The sequence below is a fragment of the Heterodontus francisci genome, chromosome 1 (assembly GCF_036365525.1).
Source record: "Heterodontus francisci isolate sHetFra1 chromosome 1, sHetFra1.hap1, whole genome shotgun sequence".
Lineage (NCBI taxonomy): Eukaryota > Metazoa > Chordata > Chondrichthyes > Heterodontiformes > Heterodontidae > Heterodontus > Heterodontus francisci.
The window spans coordinates 268,901,290-268,927,259 of NC_090371.1; the positions used below are offsets into that span (position 1 = coordinate 268,901,290).

The following is a 25,970-nucleotide window of genomic DNA, read 5'->3' on the forward strand; positions in this document are numbered from 1 at the left end:
TAATCCAATGTTACTTGAACAATTTCTCATCATCAAAACAGTCTTGCATCCAATTCTTAGGTGCAGCAAAAATCTGTATGCCAACCAAGTTAATGGAGGTGAACCGTTTGTACTTGATCTGGTTTTCCTCCATTGGAGATTTTTGATGAACAATGGAAAAGAGATAATATAAAGATGAATACCTTGAGTCGCCAGTTGTCCCCCACTTCTATCTTGATACGATTTATCCAGGTATCATCAAACCATGACTGATCTCTACAAATTTAAGACAAGCTTTATTGTTTTAAGTACATTAAATATGAATCATGCTAATGTAAAATAGTGCTTGCACCATAGACTGATACAGCTACACACATTGCTTGTTCATTTGATCATACTTCCTGTCATACTTTGACGTTGAAATAAAAAAAAAACACATGAATGAAAACACTTGAAAATCTAATGAACCTGAAACTCAATTAAGTCACTTCTTTTCAGCTGTCTCTGTGCGTAGCACTCTCTCTCTGCATGTGCCTCTCTCAGACCCTTACTCTCTCCTGCGCACCACATGCACCCTCTCGCACGCGAGAGGGGTTGCAGCGCACACGCGCGAGCGAGGCTGGACGGGCGAACGAGAGGGTGCGCGCAGCAGGCGAGAAAGCAAGTGTGCGCGGGAGAGAGTAGGGGTGCGCGTGGTGCACGAGAGAGGCGCGCAGTGAGAGGGGGACAGAGGGAAATGCGCAGGGGGGTAAGAGGGAGGGGGTAGAGGGTGGGGGGATGGCGTACGGGGGGGGGGGGTCGAGGGGGGGTCGAGGGGGGGGGTCGGGGGGGGTCAGGGGGGGGCGGGTCGGGGGGGGGGGGTCGGGGGGGGGTCGGGGGGGGGTCGGGGGGGGGTCGGGGGGGGGTCGGGGGGGGGGTCGGGGGGGGGTCGGGGGGGGGGTCGGGGGGGGGGTCGGGGGGGGGTCGGGGGGGGGTCGGGGGGGGGGTCGGGGGGGGGTCGGGGGGGGGGTCGGGGGGGGGTCGGGGGGGGGGGTCAGGGGGGGGGGTCAGGGGGGGGGTCAGGGGGGGGGGTCAGGGGGGGGGGTCAGGGGGGGGTCAGGGGGGGGGGGTCAGGGGGGGGGGTCAGGGGGGGGTCGGGGGGGGGGTCGGGGGGGGGGTCAGGGGGGGGGGTCAGGGGGGGGGGTCAGGGGGGGGGTCAGGGGGGGGGGGTCAGGGGGGGGGGGTCAGGGGGGGGGGTCAGGGGGGGGGGTCAGGGGGGGGGGTCGGGGGGGGGAGAGGGGGGGGGGAGAGGGGGGGGGGGAGAGGGGGGGGGGAGAGGGGGGGGGAGAGGGGGGGGGAGAGGGGGGGGGAGAGGGGGGGGGAGAGGGGGGGGGAGAGGGGTGAAGAGGGGGGGGTGGGGGGTGAAGAGGGGGGGGGTGGGGGGTGAAGAGGGGGGGGGGGTGAAGAGGGGGGGGTGGGGGGTGAAGAGGGGGGGGTGGGGGGTGAAGAGGGGGGGGTGGGGGGTGAAGAGGGGGGGGTGGGGGGTGAAGAGGGGGGGGTGGGGGGTGAAGAGGGGGGGGTGGGGGGTGAAGAGGGGGGGGTGGGGGGTGAAGAGGGGGGGGTGGGGGGTGAAGAGGGGGGGGTGGGGGGTGAAGAGGGGGGGGTGGGGGGTGAAGAGAGAGGGGGTGGGGGGTGAAGAGAGAGGGGGTGGGGGGTGAAGAGAGAGGGGGGGTGAAGAGAGAGGGGGGGGTGAAGAGAGAGGGGGGGGTGAAGAGAGAGGGGGGGTGAAGAGAGAGGGGGGGTGAAGAGAGAGGGGGGGTGAAGAGAGAGGGGGGGTGAAGAGAGAGGGGGGGTGAAGAGAGAGGGGGGTGAAGAGAGAGGGGGGTGAAGAGAGAGGGGGGGTGAAGAGAGAGGGGGGGTGAAGAGAGAGGGGGGGTGAAGAGAGAGGGGGGGGTGAAGAGAGAGGGGGGGGTGAAGAGAGAGGGGGGGGTGAAGAGAGAGGGGGGGTGAAGAGAGAGGGGGGGTGAAGAGAGAGGGGGGGGTGAAGAGAGAGGGGGGGTGAAGAGAGAGGGGGGGTGAAGAGAGAGGGGGGGTGAAGAGAGAGGGGGGGGTGAAGAGAGAGGGGGGGGTGAAGAGAGAGGGGGGGGTGAAGAGAGAGGGGGGGGGTGAAGAGAGAGGGGGGGGTGAAGAGAGAGGGGGGGGTGAAGAGAGAGGGGGGGGTGAAGAGAGAGGGGGGGGTGAAGAGAGAGGGGGGGGTGAAGAGAGAGGGGGGGGTGAAGAGAGAGGGGGGGGTGAAGAGAGAGGGGGGGGTGAAGAGAGAGGGGGGGGTGAAGAGAGAGGGGGGGGTGAAGAGAGAGGGGGGGGGTGAAGAGAGAGGGGGGGGTGAAGAGAGAGGGGGGGGTGAAGAGAGAGGGGGGGGTGAAGAGAGAGGGGGGGGTGAAGAGAGAGGGGGGGGGTGAAGAGAGAGGGGGGGGTGAAGAGAGAGGGGGGGGTGAAGAGAGAGGGGGGGGTGAAGAGAGAGGGGGGGGTGAAGAGAGAGGGGGGGGTGAAGAGAGAGGGGGGGGTGAAGAGAGAGGGGGGGGGAAGAGAGAGGGGGGGGTGAAGAGAGAGGGGGGGGTGAAGAAGAGAGGGGGGGGTGAGAGAGAGAGGGGGGGTGAAGAGAGAGAGGGGGGTGAAGAGAGAGAGGGGGTGAAGAGAGAGAGGGGGGTGAAGAGAGAGAGGGGGGTGAAGAGAGAGAGGGGGGTGAAGAGAGAGAGGGGGTGAAGAGAGAGAGGGGGGTGAAGAGAGAGAGGGGGGTGAAGAGGAGAGGGGGGTGAAGAGGGAGAGGGGGGGTGAAGAGGGAGAGGGGGGGTGAAGAGGGGGGGTGAAGAGAGAGGGGGGTGAAGAGAGAGGGGGGTGAAGAGAGAGGGGGGTGAAGAGAGAGGGGGGTGAGAGAGAGGGGGGTGAAGAGAGAGGGGGGTGAAGAGAGAGGGGGGGTGAAGAGAGAGGGGGGGTGAAGAGAGAGGGGGGGTGAAGAGAGAGGGGGGGTGAAGAGAGAGGGGGGGTGAAGAGAGAGGGGGGTGAAGAGAGAGGGGGGGTGAAGAGAGAGGGGGGGTGAAGAGAGAGGGGGGGTGAAGAGAGAGGGGGGGTGAAGAGAGAGGGGGGGTGAAGAGAGAGGGGGGGTGAAGAGAGAGGGGGTGAAGAGAGAGGGGGGGTGAAGAGAGAGGGGGGGTGAAGAGAGAGGGGGGGTGAAAGAGAGAGGGGGGGTGAAAGAGAGAGGGGGGGTGAAGAGAGAGGGGGGGTGAAGAGAGAGGGGGGGGTGAAGAGAGAGGGGGGGTGAAGAGAGAGGGGGGGTGAAGAGAGAGGGGGGGTGAAGAGAGAGGGGGGGTGAAGAGAGAGGGGGGGTGAAGAGAGAGGGGGGGTGAAGAGAGAGGGGGGGTGAAGAGAGAGGGGGGGTGAAGAGAGAGGGGGGGTGAAGAGAGAGGGGGGGGTGAAGAGAGAGGGGGGGTGAAGAGAGAGGGGGGTGAAGAGAGAGGGGGGTGAAGAGAGAGGGGGGGTGAAGAGAGAGGGGGGGTGAAGAGAGAGGGGGGGTGAAGAGAGAGGGGGGGTGAAGAGAGAGGGGGGTGAAGAGAGAGGGGGGGTGAAGAGAGAGGGGGGGTGAAGAGAGAGGGGGGGTGAAGAGAGAGGGGGGTGAAGAGAGAGAGGGGGGGTGAAGAGAGAGGGGGGGTGAAGAGAGAGGGGGGGTGAAGAGAGAGGGGGGTGGAAGAGAGAGGGGGGGTGAAGAGAGAGGGGGGGTGAAGAGAGAGGGGGGGTGAAGAGAGAGGGGGGTGGTGAAGAGAGAGGGGGGTGAAGAGAGAGGGGGGGTGAAGAGAGAGGGGGGGTGAAGAGAGAGGGGGGGTGAAGAGAGAGGGGGGTGAAGAGAGAGGGGGGGTGAAGAGAGAGGGGGGGTGAAGAGAGAGGGGGGGTGAAGAGAGAGGGGGGGTGAAGAGAGAGGGGGGGTGAAGAGAGAGGGGGGGGTGAAGAGAGAGGGGGGGTGAAGAGAGAGGGGGGGTGAAGAGAGAGGGGGGGTGAAGAGAGAGGGGGGGTGAAGAGAGAGGGGGGGTGAAGAGAGAGGGGGGTGAAGAGAGAGGGGGGGTGAAGAGAGAGGGGGGTGAGAAGAGAGAGGGGGGTGAAGAGAGAGGGGGGGTGAAGAGAGAGGGGGGGTGAAGAGAGAGGGGGGGTGAAGAGAGAGGGGGGGGTGAAGAGAGAGGGGGGGTGAAGAGAGAGGGGGGTGAGCGAGGAGAGGGGGGTGAAGAGAGAGGGCGGGTGAAGCCGAGAGGGGGTGAGAGAGAGAGAGGGGTCGAAGAGAGAGGGGAGAGGTCTTGAAGAGAGAGGGGGTTGAGCCTCTTGAGCCGGCTCTTGTTTGTCCGCGCTCTTTTTATCGAGAGAGGGGGTGAAGAGAGAGGGGGGTGAAGAGAGAGGGGGGTGAAGAGAGAGGGGGTGAAGAGAGAGGGGGGGTGAGCCTTTCTTGAGGGAAGAGAGGGGGTGAAGAGAGAGGGGGGTCTCCGTGTTAGCCTCTCTTGTAGTTAGCCTCTCTCTGGTGGGAGCCTCGTTAGCCGCGCGGGTCGGTGAAGAGAGAGAGAGGGGGGTGAAGAGAGAGGGGGCGTGAGACCGCTCTTGCGAGGGGAGTGGGGGGAAGAGAGGGGGGGGAAGGGTAAGAGAGAGAGAGCGGCGCACGGCAAGAGCGAGGCACGCGTGTAGACAGAGGTGAAAAGGAGTGGCGGAAGAGAAAGGGAGATTGGAAGAGGTGGAATAGGAGGGAGGATTTTCAATGTTTACTGTTGACAAATAGCATGACTGAAAATCTTGATCGCAAGAAGTGAGGTTTGTGGACTGATTTTGCGCACAAAATACTGAAGATTATTTTTAATGAGATAGATTTCTACAAAAACGTTGCAGCTGATGGATACAACTTATTTCCACATTTTAATTTGCGGCATGTACAGGGGAGTACATTTTGGTACATTTTCTGTAGAACTGTTATAAATAAATGAATGAAAATTAAAAGATCACGTTCGGACACAACAGAAAGATGGAATAATACATCTTCAACCTTACATTTTCTGTAGGACCTGCGCCATCACAACTCCACTTGTCAAATCATCTATTTTCTTGCATGGCACCTGCACACCAAACGTCTGGACCTAAAAGACAAGAATCGAAACCATTTGAGTTTATGCATTGCTAAAATTTACTGTTTAATATGAAAAATCAGATTCATGTTTTTCTATTTTTTGCTAATTTACTGCCATGTTATTTCTTTTGCTGCAGGCTGATAAAAAAAAATTCTACAATTATAGTGCTGTATTCCTTTGTGTAGTTGACAAATTCCAGAATTTGTGAAAAGTCGTCTCTGGGGTCATGTCAGTATTTGCAGTGGTGATGAAGAAGTGCATTAATATTTGAAGGTCCTCCACACAAAGATTTGGAAAAATAATTTGAATGCAATGTATCTGATGTATAATTTTCTGACGCAATATCTTTAACACCATCTACTAAACAAATAGCAAGTACGTCAGTAGTCATGTAGAGCACATCCACCCACCACTCCATGCATATGCTCATTAGTGTCATTATTTGTTTATTGTTCTTCAAACGTTACACACACACAATTGAGCACAGTTGTCCTTCAGAACCATCACTTTTTAATCTCCTTGAGATATTTATTATAGAGAGGCTTATTCTTCTTTCGCATTCCCTTGCTGTTCACCAGTCATTTTGATGTCCATCCATCAATTCGCCTTCCATTTTCACATCATCACTATCAAAATATATGTTTACTATGTTGAAGGCACTATATAATGTCCCAAGGCACTTCACAGAAAAGCTATCAAAATTTGACACTGAGCCACATAAGATATTTGTACAGATGGCCAAAAGCCTGGTCAAAGAGTTAGGCTTTAAGAAGTATTTTAAAGGAGGAAAGCGAGGTTGAGAGGTTTATTGAAGGAATTCCAGAGCTTAGGGCCTCGACAGCTGAAGGCACATGCGCCTATGGTGGAGTGATTAAAATTTGCATGCTCAAGAGGCCAGAATTGGAATACCAGATATGAGGGTTGTAGGACTCGAGGAGCTTTCAGAAGTAAGGAGGCCCTGGAGGGATTAGAAAACAAAAATGAGAATTTTAAAATTGAGGTGTTTCTTAATCGGAAGCCAACAGAGGTCAGCGAGCAGAGGGGTGATAGGTGAATGGACTTCGTGAGAGGACACAGACAGCAGAGTTTTGAATGAACTCAAGTTCACAGAGGGTAGAATGTGGGAGGCTGGCCAGGAGTGTGTTGGAATAGTCAACTCCAGAAGTAACAAAGGCATGGATGAGGGTTTCAACAGCAAATGAGCTGAGGCTGGGACAATCAGGTGACATTATGGAGATGGAAATAGGCGGTCTTAATGATGGCACAGATGTATGGTCAGATTTTCAGCCTACACCTCACTCTTGTATCTGTGTGCCTGGAGTGTGATTTAATCCAATTTAATTCTTACCACTACAATAACCTAACCAACTACATAATGTTAGCTATTCTACCTTGCTTACTGATAACACTCAAGTACAAGACAATTCTGATCTACGCACTGGAGGCAGAGCATAGAAGAGCAATCAAATTGCTGCTTAGCTTAAGGCACCGGAGCTATGCTTACCAGAGTTTGAAACTGTAACTGTTTACTCTTGAGAAGAGATGACTCATGGGAGATGTTAATTAAAATCCTTGAGGAAACAAAAGCTAACCTCTGACATTGTGCTTGAGATTCTCAAACTCTAGAACCGCAGACAATTTAACTTTACAAAAGAATGTGAATGTATGGAACAGACACCCTTAATGAAGGCAGCGTTTATCATAGGATTATTATTTGGAATTCTTCATCGATCGTTTCACCCAATTAGTGTAGTTGTGTCATATTTCAGTTAGGTTTGCTGTTTCTGATAGTTTTGTCTTTGAAAATAATAAAACAGGATAGAAGACTACAGCTTGATTTACATCCATCATTGTTTCCGTCCGAAATGCAACGATATTAATCTCAGTGGACCCAATAAATTGTTTTGGAGTGTTGTCCAATCTATTAGCAACTAACCTCATTTGGTTAATTGTGGATCCAGATGTGGCTAATTGCATTTTTGATTAGTATATGCAAATAAATGAGTAATAGACAGTGTTGAACAGCTCCAACAGGGCATGTCATGGCAAACAGCAACCAACTCTAAAGAGCAGGGGCAGGTTTGGCATGTTTCCATGTGCAAGTGACCATTCTCAGAATCCCTCTGATGAAATCAAAGTACAGCTTGCAACTACAGGGCCAAACTCCTGGAGGCTGCACTAAAATGTATTGTGTTTGATGAATTCATTACAGAATTCCAAACTTTGAAGATTGCAAAATTTTGCACTGAATGGTGATACATGTTTAAGTAAATGTAATGTAAAGTACATTGACATCAATTATGTGTAAGGCCTTTTCTACGAAAATGAATGGACGTGGTTAAAGCTCTGTTACCATAGCCACACCTGTAGCTACTGAGCAAATTCTATTGGACAACACTGTTATTGGGTTTGGGGCTGACATTGTTCAATTCTAGCCATGCAAACTTTGCATAGTGGTTGAGAGTTTTGGGTAGGATGTAAAATTACTTAATGTATGGGTATGTACAATTCCAAATAGAATGATTCTTTCCTAGTTTCTGAATTCAAAGTTCCTGTTATTGGTTAGAAGTGGGGTCTAGGAAATAGGATTGAAAACATCATGATCGGAATTGACCTTCCCCTTTAAACACTGAAGTTTTTAAGTATAATTTTTAGGCAGTAAACTGAGTGTAGCGTTAAATGTTGTTCCTCAACTCAGATGGCTGGGACAGAAGTGGGCACAGCAAGACAAGTACAAAGTTAAACCCTATAATCCTGCTTGAAAACAACAAAGTGGCAAGCTATCGCATAATTCACAGCTCATGCATTATTAATTCTTCTGATACTACATTTGAAGTACACATTTCACGAGCCACGGTGACTGGTCAACAGGTTCTCTTCTCTATTTTTGGATCTACATAGCATTATTCCATGTTCAGAACACAATCTCTGACTAATTAAAGGAATCTCTTAATAACATACTTCTACATGATCATTACATTCCATACAACACTGTCATTTATGGCCTTATTTGTGCTCTGTACAAGAAAAAAAAAGTTGATGGAATCAAACCAGCTGTCATACTGAGAGGATGGAAATAAATACAACACACAGGGAGTACACAGTGTTCAGAGTTCTCAACCTCTGAGGAACTGACAACCCAAGTGAACTGTAGAAAACCTTAGATTTCCAAAGGAAGTTGACAAGGTTGCATGTAAAAGCGTCAAAGGTTAAGCCCAAAGGTGTAGACATCCAGGAGAGATTGTGAGAATAAATGAGAGAAAGGCAATGGGTAGAAAATGGGAACTTGTTACAGGAGTTGTCAGGTGACTCTTGTTCAGTGGGATGACCCAGGGCACAATGTTGGATGCAGAAACCCACTGCATATTAGTCACATTTACAGTCAATAGCAATCTAAAAGTAGTAGAGGGGGAGGCAGATCAGAAATTAAATAATGAGTTTTGGATACTAAAATGGCTGATGAAATTAAGGTCGATAAGTGTAAGTAACCTGCATATAGGAAGGAAAATAGGGGACTATATTCCATGAATGGATTCTTGGTAAACACAATGCTCAATATATCCCACAAAGCAAATAGCATGTTTAATTCCACTGTCAAAACAGTACAATATAAATCAGAATATGTAGTGATTAAAACGTACAGCGGTCTGGTCAGACTGCATCTCCAATAGTGTCCAGTTCTGATCACTGAGAAACAAAGAAAACATTCAAGTGCCGAAAGCTGTGCAGAAAAAAGCCTCAAAGTTAAAAGGGGAGAAACGGCATATCCAGAATATTACTTTAAACTGCCAATTAAGGGAACAGAGGTTCAAACTACAAAAAAAAAGTAAATTTAAGATTGATGTGAGGAAGTTCTTTACACACAGAGCAATCAACACATGGAATGGACCTTCAGACAAAAATTCTGGAATTTAAAAAATTCATTTACAGAATGTGGACATGGCAGGCAAGGCCAGGATTTATGTCCATGTCTAATTGCCCTCAAGAAGCAGTGCTGAGCCCTCCATTTCGTACTGCTGCAGGCCATATGGAAAAGGTACACCCACAGTATTATTAGGGAGGGAGTTCCAGAGTGTTGACCCAGTGACAATGAAGGATTGGCAATATATTTCCAAGTCGGGATGGTGTGTGACTTGGAGGTGAGGGCGTTCCCATGCACCCGATACCTTTATCCTTCTAGATGGTAGAGGTCACGGTATGGGAGGTGCTGTCAAAGAAGCCTTAGGTGGGTTAATTCAGTGCATCTTGTAGCTGCTACACACTGCCTCCACTTGCCTGGATGACTGCGGCTCCAACAACACTCAAGAAGGTCGACACCATCTAGGACAAAGCAACCCACTTGTTTGGCACCCAATCCACCACCTTCAACATTCACTCCATTCACCACCAATGCACAGTGGCAGCAGTGTGTACCATCTACAAGATGCACTGCAGCAACTCACGAAGGCTCTTCACCGCCACCTTCAAGGTCCCCTCCAAGTCACACACCATCCTGACTTGGAACTATATCGCCGATCCTTAACTGTCGCTTGGTCAAAATCCCGGAACTCCCTTCCTAACAGCACTGTTGGTGTACCGACACCCCAAGGACTGCAGCGGTTCAAGCAGGCAGCTCACCATCACCTTCTCAAGGGCAATAAGGGATGGGCAATAAATGCTGGCCTAGCCAACAATGCCCACATCCCATGAACAAATTTTTAAAAACTGCAGCCACTGTGCACAAGAGAGAGGGAGTGAGTGTTTAGGGTGATGGATGGGGTGCCAATCAAGAGGACTACTTTCCCTTAAATGGTGCTGTACGTCTGGAGTGTTGTCGGACCTGCACTCCTTCAGGCAAGTGGAGAGCATTCCATCACACTCCTGACTTGTGCCTTGTAAATGGTAGAAAGGCTTTGGGGAGTCAGGGACGATGTGTCACTCACTGCAGAATTCTTCTGACCTGCTGTTATAATCACATTAATTATGTGGCTGGTCCAGTTAGTTTATGACCAATGGTGACCCCAAGGCTGTTGATGGTTGGGGATTCGACGATGATGATGCCATTAACTGTTAAGGGGATGGGGGGATGACTGGATTCTCTTGTTGGAGATGGTCATTGTGTGACACTTACGTGGCATGAATGTTACTTACTACTTATCAGCCCAAGCCTGAATGTTGTTCAGGACTTGCTGCATGCGGGGATGGACTGCTTCATTATTTCAGGAGTTACAAATGCAACTAAACACTGAAATCATTACCAAACATCCCTACTTCTGACCTTACGATTGAGGGAAGATCATTAATGAAGCAGCTGAAGATGGTTGAACCTAGGACACTGCCTGAGAACTTCTGCAGCGATGTCCTGAGGCTGAGATGATTGGCCTCCAACAAGTACAACTATCTTCCTTTGTGCTAGGTATGAGACCAACCAGTGGGGAGTTTTCCCCCGGATTCATATTGACTTCAATTTTACTCGGGCTCTTTGATGTCACACTCAGTCAAATGCTGCCTTGATGTCATGGGCAATCACTCTCACTTCACCTCTGGAATTTAGCTCTTTTGTCCATGTTGGACCATGGCTTTAATGAGGTTGGAAGCCGAGTGATCAAGGTGGAACCCAAACTGAGCATCGGTAAGCAGGTTATTGGTGAGTAAGTGTTGCTTGATAGCACTCAGTGACCCCTTCCATCACTTTTCTGATGATTGAGAGTAGGCTGATGGGGCAGTAATTGGTCGGATTGGACATGTCTCACTTTTGTAGACAAGACATGCCTGGGCAATGCTCTACTTTGTCGGGTAAAAGCCAGTGTTTTACCTCTACTGAAATAGCTTATCTAAAGGCAACATGTTCTGGAGCACAAATCTTCAGGACTGCAGCCAGAATGTTGTTGGAGCCTATAGCTTTACTATATCCTATGTACTCACCCATTTCTTGATAGCACATGGAGTGGATCGAACTGGCTGCAAACTGGCTTCTGTAATGGTGGGGATCTCAGAAGTAGGGAGAGTAGGGATCATGCATATGGTACTTCTGGCTGAAGTTAGTTGCCAACACTTCAGTCTTGTCGTTTGCACTCATGTGCTGGGCTCTGCCATCATTGAGGATGGGGATTTTCATTGGGCTACCTTTTCCTCCTCCTCTCCCCACCACCATCCCCCACCATTTAGTTGTTTAATTGCCTGCCATTCATGACTGGATGTGGCAGGACTGCAGAGCCTTGATCTGATCTGTTGGTTGTAGAATCGCTTGGCTCTGTCTATAGCATGCTGTTTCCACCATTTACATTACATGTAGTTGAGTGTTGTAGCTTCAACAGGTTGGCACTTCATTTTTAGGTAAGCATGGTGCTGCTCATGGTGCTCTTCGACAATCCTCACCTGATCCTCATCTGTTGTGATCTTGCTTGACAAATCATCTTAGTACAAGTTTAGGATCCATTCACGTAACTTCATCTCTCCTATCTTGGCAGCACGTTTACCAAAATAAAAATGATCATACCCAGACATCTAACCAGTCTTGAGATAACCACATGATTATTAATGTACCAGCTATATGATTATTATTAATTCTCAGGATGCAGGCATCACTGTCAAAGCCAGTATGTGTTCTTGCCCATCCCTAGTTTCTTTGAGAAGGTTGCGATGAACCATTTCTTTAAACTATGGAAGTTTTTTTTTGTAGCATTTTGATACAATTCAATAACTAGTTGAGGTTGGTGTGGGTCTAGAGTCATGTATAGTCCAGACTGTACCCAGTAACAATACAGGACCTGCAATTCTCTGAGCAGTATAGATTACTCCCCCAAGAACTTGGTTTATTTGTGTTATGGGGCAATCAGACTTACTAATGCCTATTGCTTCCTCTCTTTTTTTTTTCCCCTTGACATTACTATTGCCAACACAAGGGTTCAAGACTGAACTCCAGCACAATTATTCATGGGCCACATGCCATTTCAATCCTTGTACTGTTCATTCGGCTTAGCTGGGTGAAATAAATATTCAATTATCTTTTTAAAATTTTAATTTACAAGTAGTGTTATGAGCTAATAACTTCAGCACTAAAATGAGAAAGAAACATGAATATGTGAAGTGCCTCGTCACACCTTCAGCACATCTAAATCGTTTCACAATGAATGAATTATTTCTCAAATGCAATTATTGTTATATGATCAAGCACATCAACCTACCTGTACACAGCAGGGTCCGACTACCAGTAAATGAGAGGAATGCCTACTTAATTGTTTTTGCTGGTATTAGTTGAGTGAAGAGTGTTTTCCATAATATCAGAAGAACTCCTAACTATTCTTCAAAGAGGCCCATGGGATCATTTATGCACCTGAACCAGTGAAACAGACAGCCACAGTTTGATCTATTTCGAAACTCAGCAACTCTGGTAATAATGCATTCCCTCAATATTGCACAGAAATGTCAGCCTGAATGACATGCTCAAGTACTACAATGTAATTAATCCCGCAACCTTCCCACCGAGAGGTGAGACTACCACCAAAGTTAAACTTACACTTAAATTGAAAGATTTTGAGTCCAAGGAAATGATAGAAAGAACGTGCAATTATCAGCAACAATACGCAATAAGTCTCTTTTCATATCCAAAAGGGAATAAATATTTGTAGTCAAAAATGTTCATTTGAAACTGCTTTGTGATTTCATTTCGATATTGTAAATTTAGATCTGCAGTCTAGCAGTTTTCAAACTCTATGCAGCATGGTTTTTGACCCCTCCAAGGCCTCTGTGTTGTCAAACTGCTTGACCAACATCCAGTTCTGAATGAGCCAAAATTTCCTCCAATTAAATGTTGGGAAGATTGTCATTGCCTTCAGTCCCTGCCAAAAACTCCACTTCCTCACCTCCAATTCCATCAATCTCACAGCCTTTGTCTCTGAACCCATACCCTCTCCATCACCAAAACCGCCTACTTCCAACTCTGTAACAGCACCTGCCTCCACCACAACCGCAGCTCATCTGCTGCTGAAACCCTCCTCCATGTTTGTCCTACCTCTAAACTTAGCTATTCCAATGCCCATCTGGTTGGCCTCCCACTCTTCACAAACTTGAGTTCATCCAAAACTCTCCTGTCCATATCTGAACTCTCACTCTCTCATTCACGCGTCACATTTATGCTCGTTGACCTACATCAGCTCCTTTCTGACAAGGCCTCGATTTTAACACTTTCATCCTTGTTTACATGGACTTGCCTTTCTTGATCTACAATCCTCCGAGATCTCTGTGCTCGTCCAAATCCCCCATTTTAATTGCAAAATACTGCATGTGCTGGAAATCTGAAATAAAAACTTGCCAGTTCTGATAAGGGTCACAACCTGAAACGTTAACTCTGCTTCTCTCTCCACAGAGGCTGCCAGACCTGCTGAGTATTTCCAACATTTCTTGTTTTTATTTCAGATTTCCAGCACCTGCAGTATTTTGCTTTTATTTTATTGCTCCACCATTGGTGGCTGTGCCATCAGCTGCCTCTCACTCTCCTCCTTTAAAACACTTCTTGAAAGCTTTCTCTTTAACCAAGCTTTTCGCCACCTGTCATAATATCCCAAATTTTGTTTGATTACACTCATGTGACGTGCCTTGATATGTTTTACTATGTTGAAGACGAAATATAAATGCAAGTTGGTGGTACTGTTGCTGTCCAGGTGATATGCAGGGAGGAGCCCCATTCCAGATCTGCCATCTCTAACAGAAACAAAAAAAAGGAAAGACAGAGCAAAAGGAAAAACGAAAGAAAGTGAAGAAAGATACAGACTAGTAAAGTGACTGACCAAAGCGAGGACAGAGAGCAACATTGCAGGTTAGCGAAGCATTTTAAAATGCTAACAAACTCTGGGATTTATTCGGGCAGGTTTAGAATTCAAAAGTAGTGAAGTTACGATAAACTTATACAGGACCCTAGTCAAGTCACACTTTAAAGTATTCTGCAGAGTTCTGGTCTCCATACCACACTGCCTCTAAAATGTCATATCGCTTGTCTGACATCAAATACTGGATAAACAGAAATTTCCTCCAACTAAATATAGGGAAGCACAAAGCCATTGTCTTCAGTCCCGGTCACAAACTCCCTAGCCACCACCTCCATCCCTCTCCCTGGTAACTATCTGAGGCTGAACAAGATGGTTCGCACCTTTGGTGTCATACTTGCCCCCGAGATGTGCTTCCAACTGCATATCCACAAAATCACTAAGACTTTTACTAACTTAATATCACCCGACTCCACCCCTGCCACAGATAATCTGCTGCCGAAACCCTCATCCATGCCTTTGTTACCTCTAGACTTAACTACTCCAACTGCTGGCTAGCCTCCCACAATCTATCCTCCTTAAACTTGAGGTAATCAAAAAGTCTGCTGCCCGTGTCCTAACCAAGTGCCCGTTCACCCATCACCGCTGTGCTCACTACATATAGTGGTGCCCAGTTAACACATCAAACTAAAATTTTCTACCTAATTTTCAAATCCCTCCACGCCCTCACCTCTCCCTATTTCCATAACGCCCTCCAACCCAACAACCCTCCAACTCTAATATAAAAGCAAAATACTGCAGATGCTGGAAATCTGAAATAAAAACAAGCAATGCTGGAAATACTCAGCAGGTCTGGCAGCATCTGTGGAGAGAGAAGCAGAGTTAACATTTCAGTGTTCTGAAGAAGGGTCACTGATCTGAAACGTTAACTCTGATTCTCTCTCCACAGATGCTGCAAGACCTGCTGAGTATTTCCAGCATTTCTTGTTTTTATAACCCTCCAGCTCTGGCCTCTTAAGCATCCCTTATTTTAAATCGCTCCACCACTGTCAGTCGTGCCTTCAGTTGCCAACGCCCGAAGCTCTGGAAATCCCTCCCTGAACCTCTCTACATCCTTCATGAGGCTCTTTGACCACGCTTTATTTTCCCTGACATTTCTTTATTTGCCTCAATATCAAATTTTGTTTGATAACTCTACCGAAGTACAGTGAGACATTTTACTACATTAAAGGCACTATACAAGTTGTTACAAAAAGGACACAGAAGCACTAGAGGATGTGCAAAAAATATTTAAAATTATGGTACAAAAACAAGAAATGCTGGATTCACTCAGCAGGTCTGGCAGCATCTGTAGAAAGAGAAGCAGAGTTAACGTTTCGGGTCAGTGACCCTTCTTCGGAAGAAGGGTCACTGACCCGAAACGTTAACTCTGCTTCTCTTTAAAATTATGGTATTAGATTTGAGAGATTACAGCTATCAAAAAAGATTGAACAGTTGGGGCTTTTTTCTTTAGAAAAGAGAAGCCATAAAAGGCATAAAATGCTGGATATACTCAGCAGGTCTGGTCGCATCTTTGGAGAAAGAAAAATGTTTCAGGTCCATGACTGAGTATTTCTAGCATTTTCTGCTAGTTCAGATTTTCAACATCTGCTATATTTTGGTTTTGTAAGACTTAGAGAACATTTAATCTTAGAAATCATGGAATGGTTATATTGCAGGAGGCCATTCAACTTGTAGGCCTGCAATTTTTTTCTCTTCAGGTAATTATCCAATGCCCTTTTGAAAGCCATGATTGAATCTGCCTCCAAATATACTTAGGCAGTGCATAGAGGTCTTTTTCCCTGGAGGTCTTTTTCCAGAGACCGCCCTCAATGCAACCCTGTCTCTGCCAGTCATGGATGAGCTGGACGTACAGCCAACCAAATTGGAACTCAGTGATGCCATTGATTCTCTAGCCAGCGGAAAAGCCCCTGGGAAGGACGGCATTACCCCTGAAATCACCAAGAGTGCCAAGCCTGCTATACTTTCAGCTCTGCACGAACTGCTTTGCCTGTGCTGGGATGAGGGAGCAGTACCACAGGACATGCGCGATGCTAATATCATCACCCTCTATAAGAACAAGGGTGACCGCGGTGACTGCAACAACTACCGTGGAATCTCCCTGCTCAGCATAGTGGGGAAAGTCTTCGCTCGTGTCGCTTTAAACAGGCTCCAGAAGCTGGCTGAGCGGGTCTACCCTGAGGCGCAGTGTGGCTTTCGAGCAGAGAGATCCACCATTGACATGCTGTTCTCCCTTCAACAGCTACAGGAGAAATGCCGTGAACAACAGATGCCCCTCAATGTTGCTTTCATTGATCTCACCAAAGCATTTGACCCCATCAGTAGAAGTGGTCTCTTCAGACTACTAGAAAAGATTGGATGCCCACCAAAGCTACTAAGTATCACCTCATTCCATGACAATATGAAAGGCAAAATTCAGCATACCAGCACCTCATCAGACCCCTTTCCAATCCTGAGTGCCGTGAAACAGGGCTGTGTTCTCGCACCTACACTGTTTGGGATCTTCTTCTCCCTGCTGCTCTCACATGCATTCAAGTTCTCAGAAGAAGGAATTTTCCTCCACACAAGATCAGGTGGCAGGTTGTTCAACCTTGCCCGTCTAAAAGCGAAGACCAAGTACGGAAAGTCCTCATCAGGGAACTCCTCTTTGCTGACGATGCTACATTAACATCTCACACTGAAGAGTGTCTGCAGAGACTCATCAACAGGTTTGCGGCTGCCTGCAATGAATTTGGCCTAACCATCAGCCTCAAGAAAACGAACATCATGGGACAGGACGTCAGAAATGCCCCATCTATCAATATCGGCGACCACACTCTGGAAGTGGTTCAAGAGTTCACCTACCTAGGCTCAACTATCACCAGTAACCTGTCTCTCGATGCAGAATTAAACAAGCGCATGGGAAAGGCTTCCTCTGCTATGTCCAGACTGGCCAAGAGAGTGTGGGAAAATGGCACACTGACACAGAACACAAAAGTCCAAGTGTATCAAGCCTGTGTCCTCAGTACCTTGCTCTACGGCAGCGAGGCATGGACAACGTATGTCAGCCAAGAGCGACGTCTCAATTCATTCCATCTTCGCTGCCTCCGGAGAATCCTTGGCATCAGGTGGCAGGACCGTATCTCCAACACAGTAGTCCTCGAGGCGGCCAACATCCCCAGCATATACACACTACTGAGTCAGCGGCGCTTGAGATGGCTTGGCCATGTGAGCCGCATGGAAGATGGCAGGATCCCCAAGGACACATTGTACAGCGAGCTCGTCACTGGCATCAGACCTACCGGCCGTCCATGTCTCCGCTTTAAAGACGTCTGCAAACGCGACATGAAGTCCTGTGACATTGATCACAAGTCGTGGGAGTCAGTTGCCAGTGATCGCCAGAGCTGGCGGGCAGCCATAAAGGCGGGGCTAAAGTGTGGCGAGTCGAAGAGACTTAGCAGTTGGCAGGATAAAAGACAGAAGCGCAAGGGGAGAGCCAACTGTGTAACACCCCCGACAACCAATTTTTTCTGCAGCACCTGTGGAAGAGTCTGTCACTCTAGTATTGGCCTTTATAGCCACTCCAGGCACTGCTCCACACACCACTGACCACCTCCAGGCACTTACCCATTGTCTCCCGAGACAAGGAGGCCAAAGAAGCAGCAGCAGCAGCTAATACTGGGATGTTACTTGTATCCTCAATAGTGAAGACCGATGCAAAATATCTATTCAATTCATCTGCCATCTCCTTATTATCCTTTATTAATTCCCCAAACTCACTTTTTATAGGACCAACGTTCACTTTGTTAACGCTTTTCTTTTTAAAATATCTATAGAAACTCTTACTGTCTGTCTTTATACTTGTGGCTAGCTTTCTCTCTTACTCTAACTTTACCTTCCTTATCAAACTTTTAGTCATTCTTTGCAGTTTTTTATGTTCTGTCCAATCTTCTGACCTACCTCCCATCTTTGCGCAATTACAGGCTTTTTCTTTAAGTTTGATACTATCTTTAACTGTTTTCGTTAACCACGGATGGTGGGTCCCACCCTTGGAATTTTTCTTTCTTGTTGGACTGTATTCTGTGTATTCTGAAATATCCCCTTAAATGTCTGCCACTGCATCTCTATTGACCTTAACCTGATTTACCAGTTCACTTTAGCTAGCTCTGCTTTCATGCCCTCATAATTCCCCTTATTTAAGTTAAAATACTAGTCTTGGACCCACTCTTCGCTCCCTCAAACCGAATGTAAAATTCAATCATATTATGATCGCTGCTACCTAAGGGTGCCTTAACTATGAGGTTGTTAATTAATCCTACCTCATTGCACAATACCAGCAACTATAGGCCAGTCAGTTTAACCTCAGTGTGGGAAGCTTCTGGAAACAATAATTTGGGAAAAAATAAATAGTCACTTGGACAAATGTGGGTTAATTAGGGTAAGTCAGCATGGATTTATGAAGGGTAAATCAAGTTTAATTAACCTGAAGTTTTTTGATGAGGTAACAGAGGTTTATCAGGGTAATGCTGTTAATGTGGGGTCTACATGGACTTCCAAAAAGTATTTGATAAAATGCCACACAACAGACTTGTGAACAAAGTTATAACGCATAGGATAAAAGGGACAGTAGCAACATAGATTTGCAATTGGCTGAATAGCAGGAAACAAAGAGGAGTGATTCATGGATGTTTTTCAGACAGGAGCAAGGTTTGTAGTGGAGTTTCCCAAGGGTCAGTGTAAGGACCCTTGCTATTCCTGATATATATTAAATGACCTATACCTTGGGGTACTGGGCACAATTTCAAAATTTGCAGATGATATAAAACTTGGAAACTTTGTGAACAGTGAGGAGCATAGTGTAGAGCTTCAAGAGGACATAGACAGGTTGGTGGAATGGATGGACAAGTGGCACATGAAACTAAATGCACAGAAGTGTGAAGTGATTCATTTTGGTAGGAAGAACATGGAGAGACAATATAAAATAAAAGGTACAATTCTAAAGGGGTGCGGAAGCAGAAGGACCTGGGTGTATATGTGCATAAATCATTGAAGGTGGCAGGACTAATTGAGAGAATAGTTAATAGAGCATACGCTATTCTAGGCTTCTTTAATAGGGACATAGAGTACAAAAGCAAGGAAGTTATGTTGAACTTGTATAGAACACTGGTTTATCCTCAACTGAAGTACTGTGTCCAGTTCTGAAAATTCACTTTAGGAAAAGTGTAAATGCATTGGAGAGGGTGCAGAAAAGATCCACGAGAATGATTCCAGGGATGAGGAACTTCATTATGTTGAGTTTGGAGAAGTTGGGACTGTTTTTCTTGGAGAAGGTTTAGAGGAGATTTGATAGAGGTGTTCAAAATCATAAGGGGTCTAGACAGAGTGGTTAGGGAGAAAATTGTACCTCTTGGGGGAAGGATCAAGATGGCACAGATTTAAGGCAAGTGGCAAAAGAAGTAATGCTGACATGAGGAAAAACTTTTTCAGCAGTGAGAAATTAGGATCTGGAATACACTACCTGACAATGTGGTGGAGGCAGGTTAATCGAAGCATTCAGGAGGGAATTGGATTGTTTTCTGAAAAGAACGTGCAGGGCTACGGGGAGGCGGCACTAGGTACACTGCTCTTTCAGAGACAGACACGACAGGCCGAATTGCCCCCTTCTGTGCTGCAACAATTCTGTGATATTCAAAGAGTGGTTAAAATGTGGCAATCGCTACCACAGAAAGTGGTTGAGGTAAACAGCTTAGATGCTTTCAGAAGCAAACCTGACGAGTGCGGGAAAGATCTGCTGAAAGGCTGAGAAGAGCTACATGCAATGGGAAGAGACGCCTGTGCAGTATCAACAACACAGACTAGTTGGGCCGAATGACCTGTTTCTGTGCTGTATATTCTCGATGAATCGATGTGAAGGAAGACAGGCAGAGACACAAATTAAGCAAAAATCCAACAGTAAAAGAGAGAACGATGAGAATGCGTTGAAGTAACTGTGTTAAACAGCATAGGAGGGCTGCACACCCACCCTATCAGCTGACACATGCCAACACAGATGATGTTGAAGCCAGTGCCCACGGTCGCTGTCAACTGTGAGCGGCTTCGGCTCGGCAGAGACTGAAACTGTAGTCAGCCTGACATACACAGCCACACAAATGGCGGCCGTGTCATTAACTGCAGCGTCTGGCGACAAAAACAGCAAGGGTCGCCTCCCCTCCATCACGCCGAGCCGGGGATTTGCCCACCGCCGGTGTGTAGACTTAAGAGTCAGACAGGGTGTTGACAGGGCCGCTCCGCTTCCCAACCGCGGCGACGATCGTCTGGCCCCTGAGCCTTCCCTCATGCGGCCGCCCCGGCGCTTACCCAAGTTAACAGGCTCTCGCATAGCTCGATTCGGTCCACGTTCATCTCTCTCTTCCTCCCTCAGCCTCTCACCGACAACAAAGGAACCGCCGCCGCTCGCTCCGCCAACCGCCCCAGCTTCCACAACGTCACTACATTCCAGATCCAACTGGACCCGCCCGCTGCCACTGCGCCTGCGCCAACCGCCCTCTGAGCTGGTCACCTCAGTTGCCTGCAGCATTAGAGTCAGAACAGAAGAGGTTGGCAGTTGGGCGGATTTTAAAGCATGGTATAATTTTTTTTAAAGGAAAGGGGGCGAAAAAAGGTCATTCGCGGCAGGGAACAATACGGAGATTGCAACAGCCTCTGGATTATTGAGAATATCGACGGAGTTGCTTCTCTGGAACGGACAGGTAACACCGGGCGGCCTGCAGGTGCCAGCCTCCACCCTTTCCTATAGTAACCGTTTTAGTCATGATTTATTAAAAGGTTGTATCTGAGAATTTCACTCCTCGTACTGTTAATAGACGTAACAAGAGGAAATGTATCAAGGAGAGGGTTAATCTGAGGTTTTAAAAATAAACCACTGGAGATATTGAGGCCAGTCAGTTGGAAGTGGGACTGACTTTTTCAGCTTTTATTTCGTATTTCCAATAGTCACTTTTAACTCTGACCTTAACTATTTTTCATGCGGTAACTTTTAAAAAATACATTTCAACATCTTCAGTCCTCTCTTCCTCATCCTTTCGCAAAGAAATACAATCGATATTGACAGTCTAATCTAAACTCATTTTTGTAGGTAGTCTCGAAGGAGTTATGAGTTATTATAAAAGATATTGAGTCCTATATCTCTGCGTGTATGTTTAATTGTTCCTCGTGCAGTTCTGGGGAACGTTCGTTACCTTCAGCAACAGTAACTGAATTGCGATACATGGTGCTGTGTTAATTTTCAACAAAAAATAAATTAAAATGAGTTAATCAATCTGACTTGGAACGCTTTGAGATGAAAGATGTTGATGGTGAGAAAGAGAGCATTTACAATTTTTTGCACTGGTATAATTTTTTTTGCCTTACTTCACAGAAAAATGTGTGTTTATGACAGATGTCAACTGGATAATACATTGGAGAACCAGGCTGAATATACAAGGTTCAAAGGGAAGTAATAAAGCAAATTAGAGAAGCAAAGAGAGAGTATGAAGAGACTGGCAGCTAACATAAAAATAAATCCCAAAGTCTTCTATGGGCATATGAATTGTAAAAGGGCGGTATCAGGTGAAGTAGGCCAATTAGGATCCAAAAGGGGGATTTACGCATGGGTGCAAGGGGAATAGCTGAGGTATTAAATGAATACTTTGCATCTGTCATTACCAAGGAAAATGCTAGCAATCCATTTTAAAAGAAGAGGTAATTAATACACTAGAAGGTTTTAAATTTGATTAGATATTAAATAGGCAGTCTTATACTTAAAATGGATAAAACACCAGGACCGGATGAGATGTATCCGAGAATACCGAGGGAAGTAAGATTGGAAATTGTGGAGACACTGGCCATAATTTTCCAGTCTTCCTTGGATCCAGTGGTGTTGCCAGAGGACTGGAGAATTACAAACTTTACACCCTTGTTCAAAAAAGGATGTAAAGATAAGGCCAACAGCTACAGGCCAATCAGTTTAATCTCGCTGGTGGGGAAGCTTCTAGAAATGATAATTCTGGACAAAATTAACAGTGATATGGACAAATGTGGGTTAATTAAGGAAAGCCAGCACGCATTTGTTAAGGAAAGTCATGTTTAACTTGCTGCAGTTTTTTGATGAGGTAACAGAGAGGGTTGATGAGGGTAATGCTGTTGATGTGGTTTAATGGACTTCCAAAAAGAATTTGATACAGTGCTGCACAGCAGACCTGTGAGCCAAGCTCATGGAATAAAAGGAATGATAGCAACATAGAAACGGAATTGGCTGAGTGACAGGAAACAGAGAGTAGTGGTAATGGATGTTTTTTGGACTGGAGGAAGGTTTGTAGTGCAGTTCCCCAGGGGTTAGTGTTGGGACCCTTGCTCTTCGTGATATATATTAATGACCTAGATCTTGATGCACAGGGCATAATTTCAAAATTTGTGGATGATCCGAAGCTTGGAAACATTGTGAACTGTGAGGATGATAGTGTAGAACTTCAAAAGGACATTGTTACAAGTGCTTTTAAGACTGAGAAAAGGATTTCTCTGAGAACAGTGAATGCTGAAGTGGGTGGGTCACAGACTGCAAGGTAATCTGTTTTTCCAAGTCACTCAGCAGAGAGAGATGACTGTCAAGTGACTGGCTGCTGGGGAGTTTTTAGTCTTTTGTAAGAAAAGACCAGTTGTTGGCTGGAACCTGTTCTAGAGACCAGAACAAGAGAACTCTCTGAAAGAAATCAAAACACCAGTTTGCTGCTAGAAGGGGTAGGAAGACAAGACAGAAGCTCTTGAAAAATAATTCCTGTATCGAGGGAAATTCTAATTTCTTCATGAAGTTATAAGAACTTTGAAGGAGTTGCAAATTGAAAGCATGGAAGCAAAAACCCTTGTTGCTGTTTATGCCTGAAGAGCTCTCTTCAGGAGGACCCAGGAAGAGGGGTTGTGGCATTCTGGAGAATCACTGCTTTGGAGAAAGGCTCCTTTGCTGATAGGAAGCTTACATTGCGAAAGGTAGTCTCCAGTCTCTGAAAATCTCTATCTCAAGTGTGAGTCCTGTTGCATTGTTGTATTTTTGGAAGCTCCTGAAATCTCAAGAAAGTTTCTACTATTGGACTACTACTTAGAAATCCAAGTAGACCTGTTGCTTCACCTTTGCTGGGAGATCTCTGTGATGCCTTCTCAGACAAATTGCCTTGAACACCTACCCCACCCCCCTCCCAATGGACCTGTTCATTAATTTCACCTGGAAACTTCAAGTGGCATCTGACTATTTGACTCTGGGACACCTCACCACTCTGGAAATATTCTACCAGAAGTTACAACCAATTATTTTATTAAGAAACCGTTCTAATTTAAACCAATTTTTAAAAACTGGTTAACGATGGTTTTTGAATGTATGTGTGTGCATGAGGGTTAGGAAGAATAAGAAGTTATAAAATCTGTTCATACATATAGATTTATATCATTGTTTAAAATTGGTTTATTAATAGTTAATTTGTTGTTGAAAGAAACCTGGTTTGGTGTGCATTATTCTGAGGAATAAATAGTGTTTAATTTGGCTATTTATTTTGATATGCTATGACTTGTGGAGTAGTGGGACTGAATTAACAGTGCATTACACCCGCCTTGGTCCTAACAACATAGATAAACTAGTGGAATGGGCAGACAAGTGGCAGATCAAGTTCAATTTTTAAGAAATGTGAAGTGATTCATTTTGGTAGGAAGAACATGGAGATAAAATAAGGGGCATAACTCTAAAGGGGGTGCAGGAGCAGAGGGACCAGGGAGTATATGTGCGTAAGTCATTGAAGGTGGCAGGGCCGGTTGAGAGAGCAGTTAATAAAGCATACAGTATCCTGGGCTTTATTAATAGAGGCATAGAGTACAGGAGCAAGGTAATTATGTTGAACTTGTATAAAACACTAGTTTGGCCTCCAGAGTATTCCGCCCAGTTCTGGGCGCTGCACTTTAGGAAAGATGTAAAGGCATTGGGGAGAGTGCAGAAAAGATTCACAAGAATGGTTCCAGGAATGAGGAACTTCTGTGGATAGATTGGAGAAGTTGGGACTGTTTTCCTTGGAGAAGAGAAGGCTGATAGGAGATTTGATAGGTATTCAAAATTATGAGGGGTTCGGACAGAGTAGATATGGAGAAACTGTTCCCACTCGTGAAAGGATCAATAACGAGGGCACAGATTTAAAGTAATTGGCAAGAGTAGTAAGAGCGACATGAGAAAAACCTTTTTCATGCAGCGAGTGGTCAGTGTCAGGAATGCATGACAGAGTGTGGTGGAGGCAGGTTCAATCGAGGCATTCAAAAGGGAATTAGACTGTTACCTGAATTAATGTTCAGGGTTATTGGGAGAAGGCAGGGGAATGACATTAGGTGAATTGCTCATTCAGAGAGCCGGTGCAGACGCGATGGACCGAATAGCTGCCTCCCGCACTCTAACAATTCTGTAACGTCCTCTACTGTATCCCAAATAATGCTCAACATTAAAAGAACATAACTGCTCTACCAGTGTAAATTTTCCTTTTTCTCATTGGCCATCTATGATATTTGAGTGAGGATGTCAATTTTTCCAAATTACGGATTTAAGCAGAAAGAAGCAAAAACAGAGGACCATGAAAATTGCCAAACACAAAAAGATCAAGTCCATGTAGTTTGCGTTCTGGTAGTTGAATGTTATGAGTTATTGATTAGTTATGGCAATCAATCTCTATCAATTTATCTACGGCAGTGGTTCTCAAACTGGGGTCTGTGGACCCCTGAGGGTCGATAGAGTTTTTCTGGGGGTCTGCAGAATAATATGAATGGGACCCATTGGTGTGATAATGCAGGTCGGGCACATGCTGTTGGCCATCCCAGGCATCATTTCAGAAATATTCTAGTGGTAACCAGCAGAGGAGGAGGAGGAAAAACCCCTCACAAACACTCAGCAGCTGTCCGGTGAGTAGGCAGGTGGTCAAGGCATGTTACAGCTGCAACAGTGCCAGTGATCCCAACAGGAGTCACAGAGCCTAATAGAGCAGGGAGGTGTCGTATGGTAAAGTATTCAACAGGCATGTTGGTAGACCTGTAAGGTTGCCTTTCAGCTGAAGAGAAGATAAAAGTTTTCAGGGCGGCGCAGTGGTTAGCACCGCAGCCTCACAGCTCCAGGGACCTGGGTTCGATTCTGGGTACTGCCTGTGCAGAGTTTGCAAGTTCTCCCTGTGACCGTGTGGGTTTTCGCCGGGTGCTCCGGTTTCCTCCCACAGCCAAAGACTTGCAGGTGATAGGTAAATTGGCCGTTGTAAATTGCCCCTAGTGTAGGTAGGTGGTAGGGAATATGAGATTACTGTAGGGTTAGTATAACTGGGTGGTTGTTGGTCGGCACAGACTCGGTGGGCCGAAGGGCCTGTTTCAGTGCTGTATCTCTAAATATAAAAAATAAATATAATCACCAATCACATCAATGTACACTATATTGGACAGTCCTAGCAACATTATATGCAAGTTCCTTTAACATGACACTGATGAACTTTACATTCAGAAATATAAATGTGTAATTTAGATGTGGGGACCCCGTGATTACTAATCCATTAGCAAAGGGTGCGTCAACCAAAAATGTTTGAGAATCACTGATCTATAGCAGAACTAGACAAAAGGTGAGAAGAAAAAATTGTTTGAAAGCTTTTGGAACTGTAGTTCCTCCCATGTACACTTGCCATATGTCTCAAATTACTCACTGTATCCCAAAATATAATTTTCTGAAATAAATCTCTAATTTGAATGAATCAATATTATCTGCTTCCACCATCTTCCTGGGGAAGCTGTTCCATAGATTTACCACTGGCTCACTGAAAGAGTAAGAGTGGTTTCGGGAGGGAATTCGAGTTTAGGGTCTAAATGGCTGAAGGCGCAGCTGCCAGTGGTAGGCCAAAGGGAGCAGAGACAGTATGAGGCCAGATTACAGAAATGCAGATTTGTCAGCAAAAGGTATGGAGGTAGGCAGAGCAAGGGCCTGGGGGATTTTAACACTAGGATAAGAATTTTACATTTGAGGCATTAGTGGAGCCAATGCCAG

At 46.5% G+C, this 25,970-nt stretch overlaps 2 protein-coding genes across 2 annotated transcripts in view; one reads left to right on the forward strand and one right to left on the reverse strand.

Moving 5' to 3' along the window:
- LOC137376263 (protein Hook homolog 3) overlaps positions 1-20,416 on the reverse strand; it is a 155,638-nt gene extending 135,222 nt beyond the window's left edge. Inside the window, exons 1-3 of the mRNA XM_068044524.1 lie at positions 20,252-20,416; positions 5,035-5,120; positions 183-255 (exon numbers count right to left, since the gene is read on the reverse strand). Coding sequence (XP_067900625.1) covers positions 183-255; positions 5,035-5,120; positions 20,252-20,296 — 204 coding nt within the window. The 5' untranslated portion in view covers positions 20,297-20,416. The remainder of the gene's footprint in view (positions 1-182; positions 256-5,034; positions 5,121-20,251) is intronic.
- A 19-nt stretch (positions 20,417-20,435) lies between these two features.
- The window catches only part of rnf170 (ring finger protein 170), a 48,157-nt gene continuing 42,622 nt past the window's right edge, over positions 20,436-25,970 (forward strand). Inside the window, exon 1 of the mRNA XM_068044537.1 lies at positions 20,436-20,643. The gene's annotated coding sequence lies outside the window, so the exon portion shown is untranslated. The remainder of the gene's footprint in view (positions 20,644-25,970) is intronic.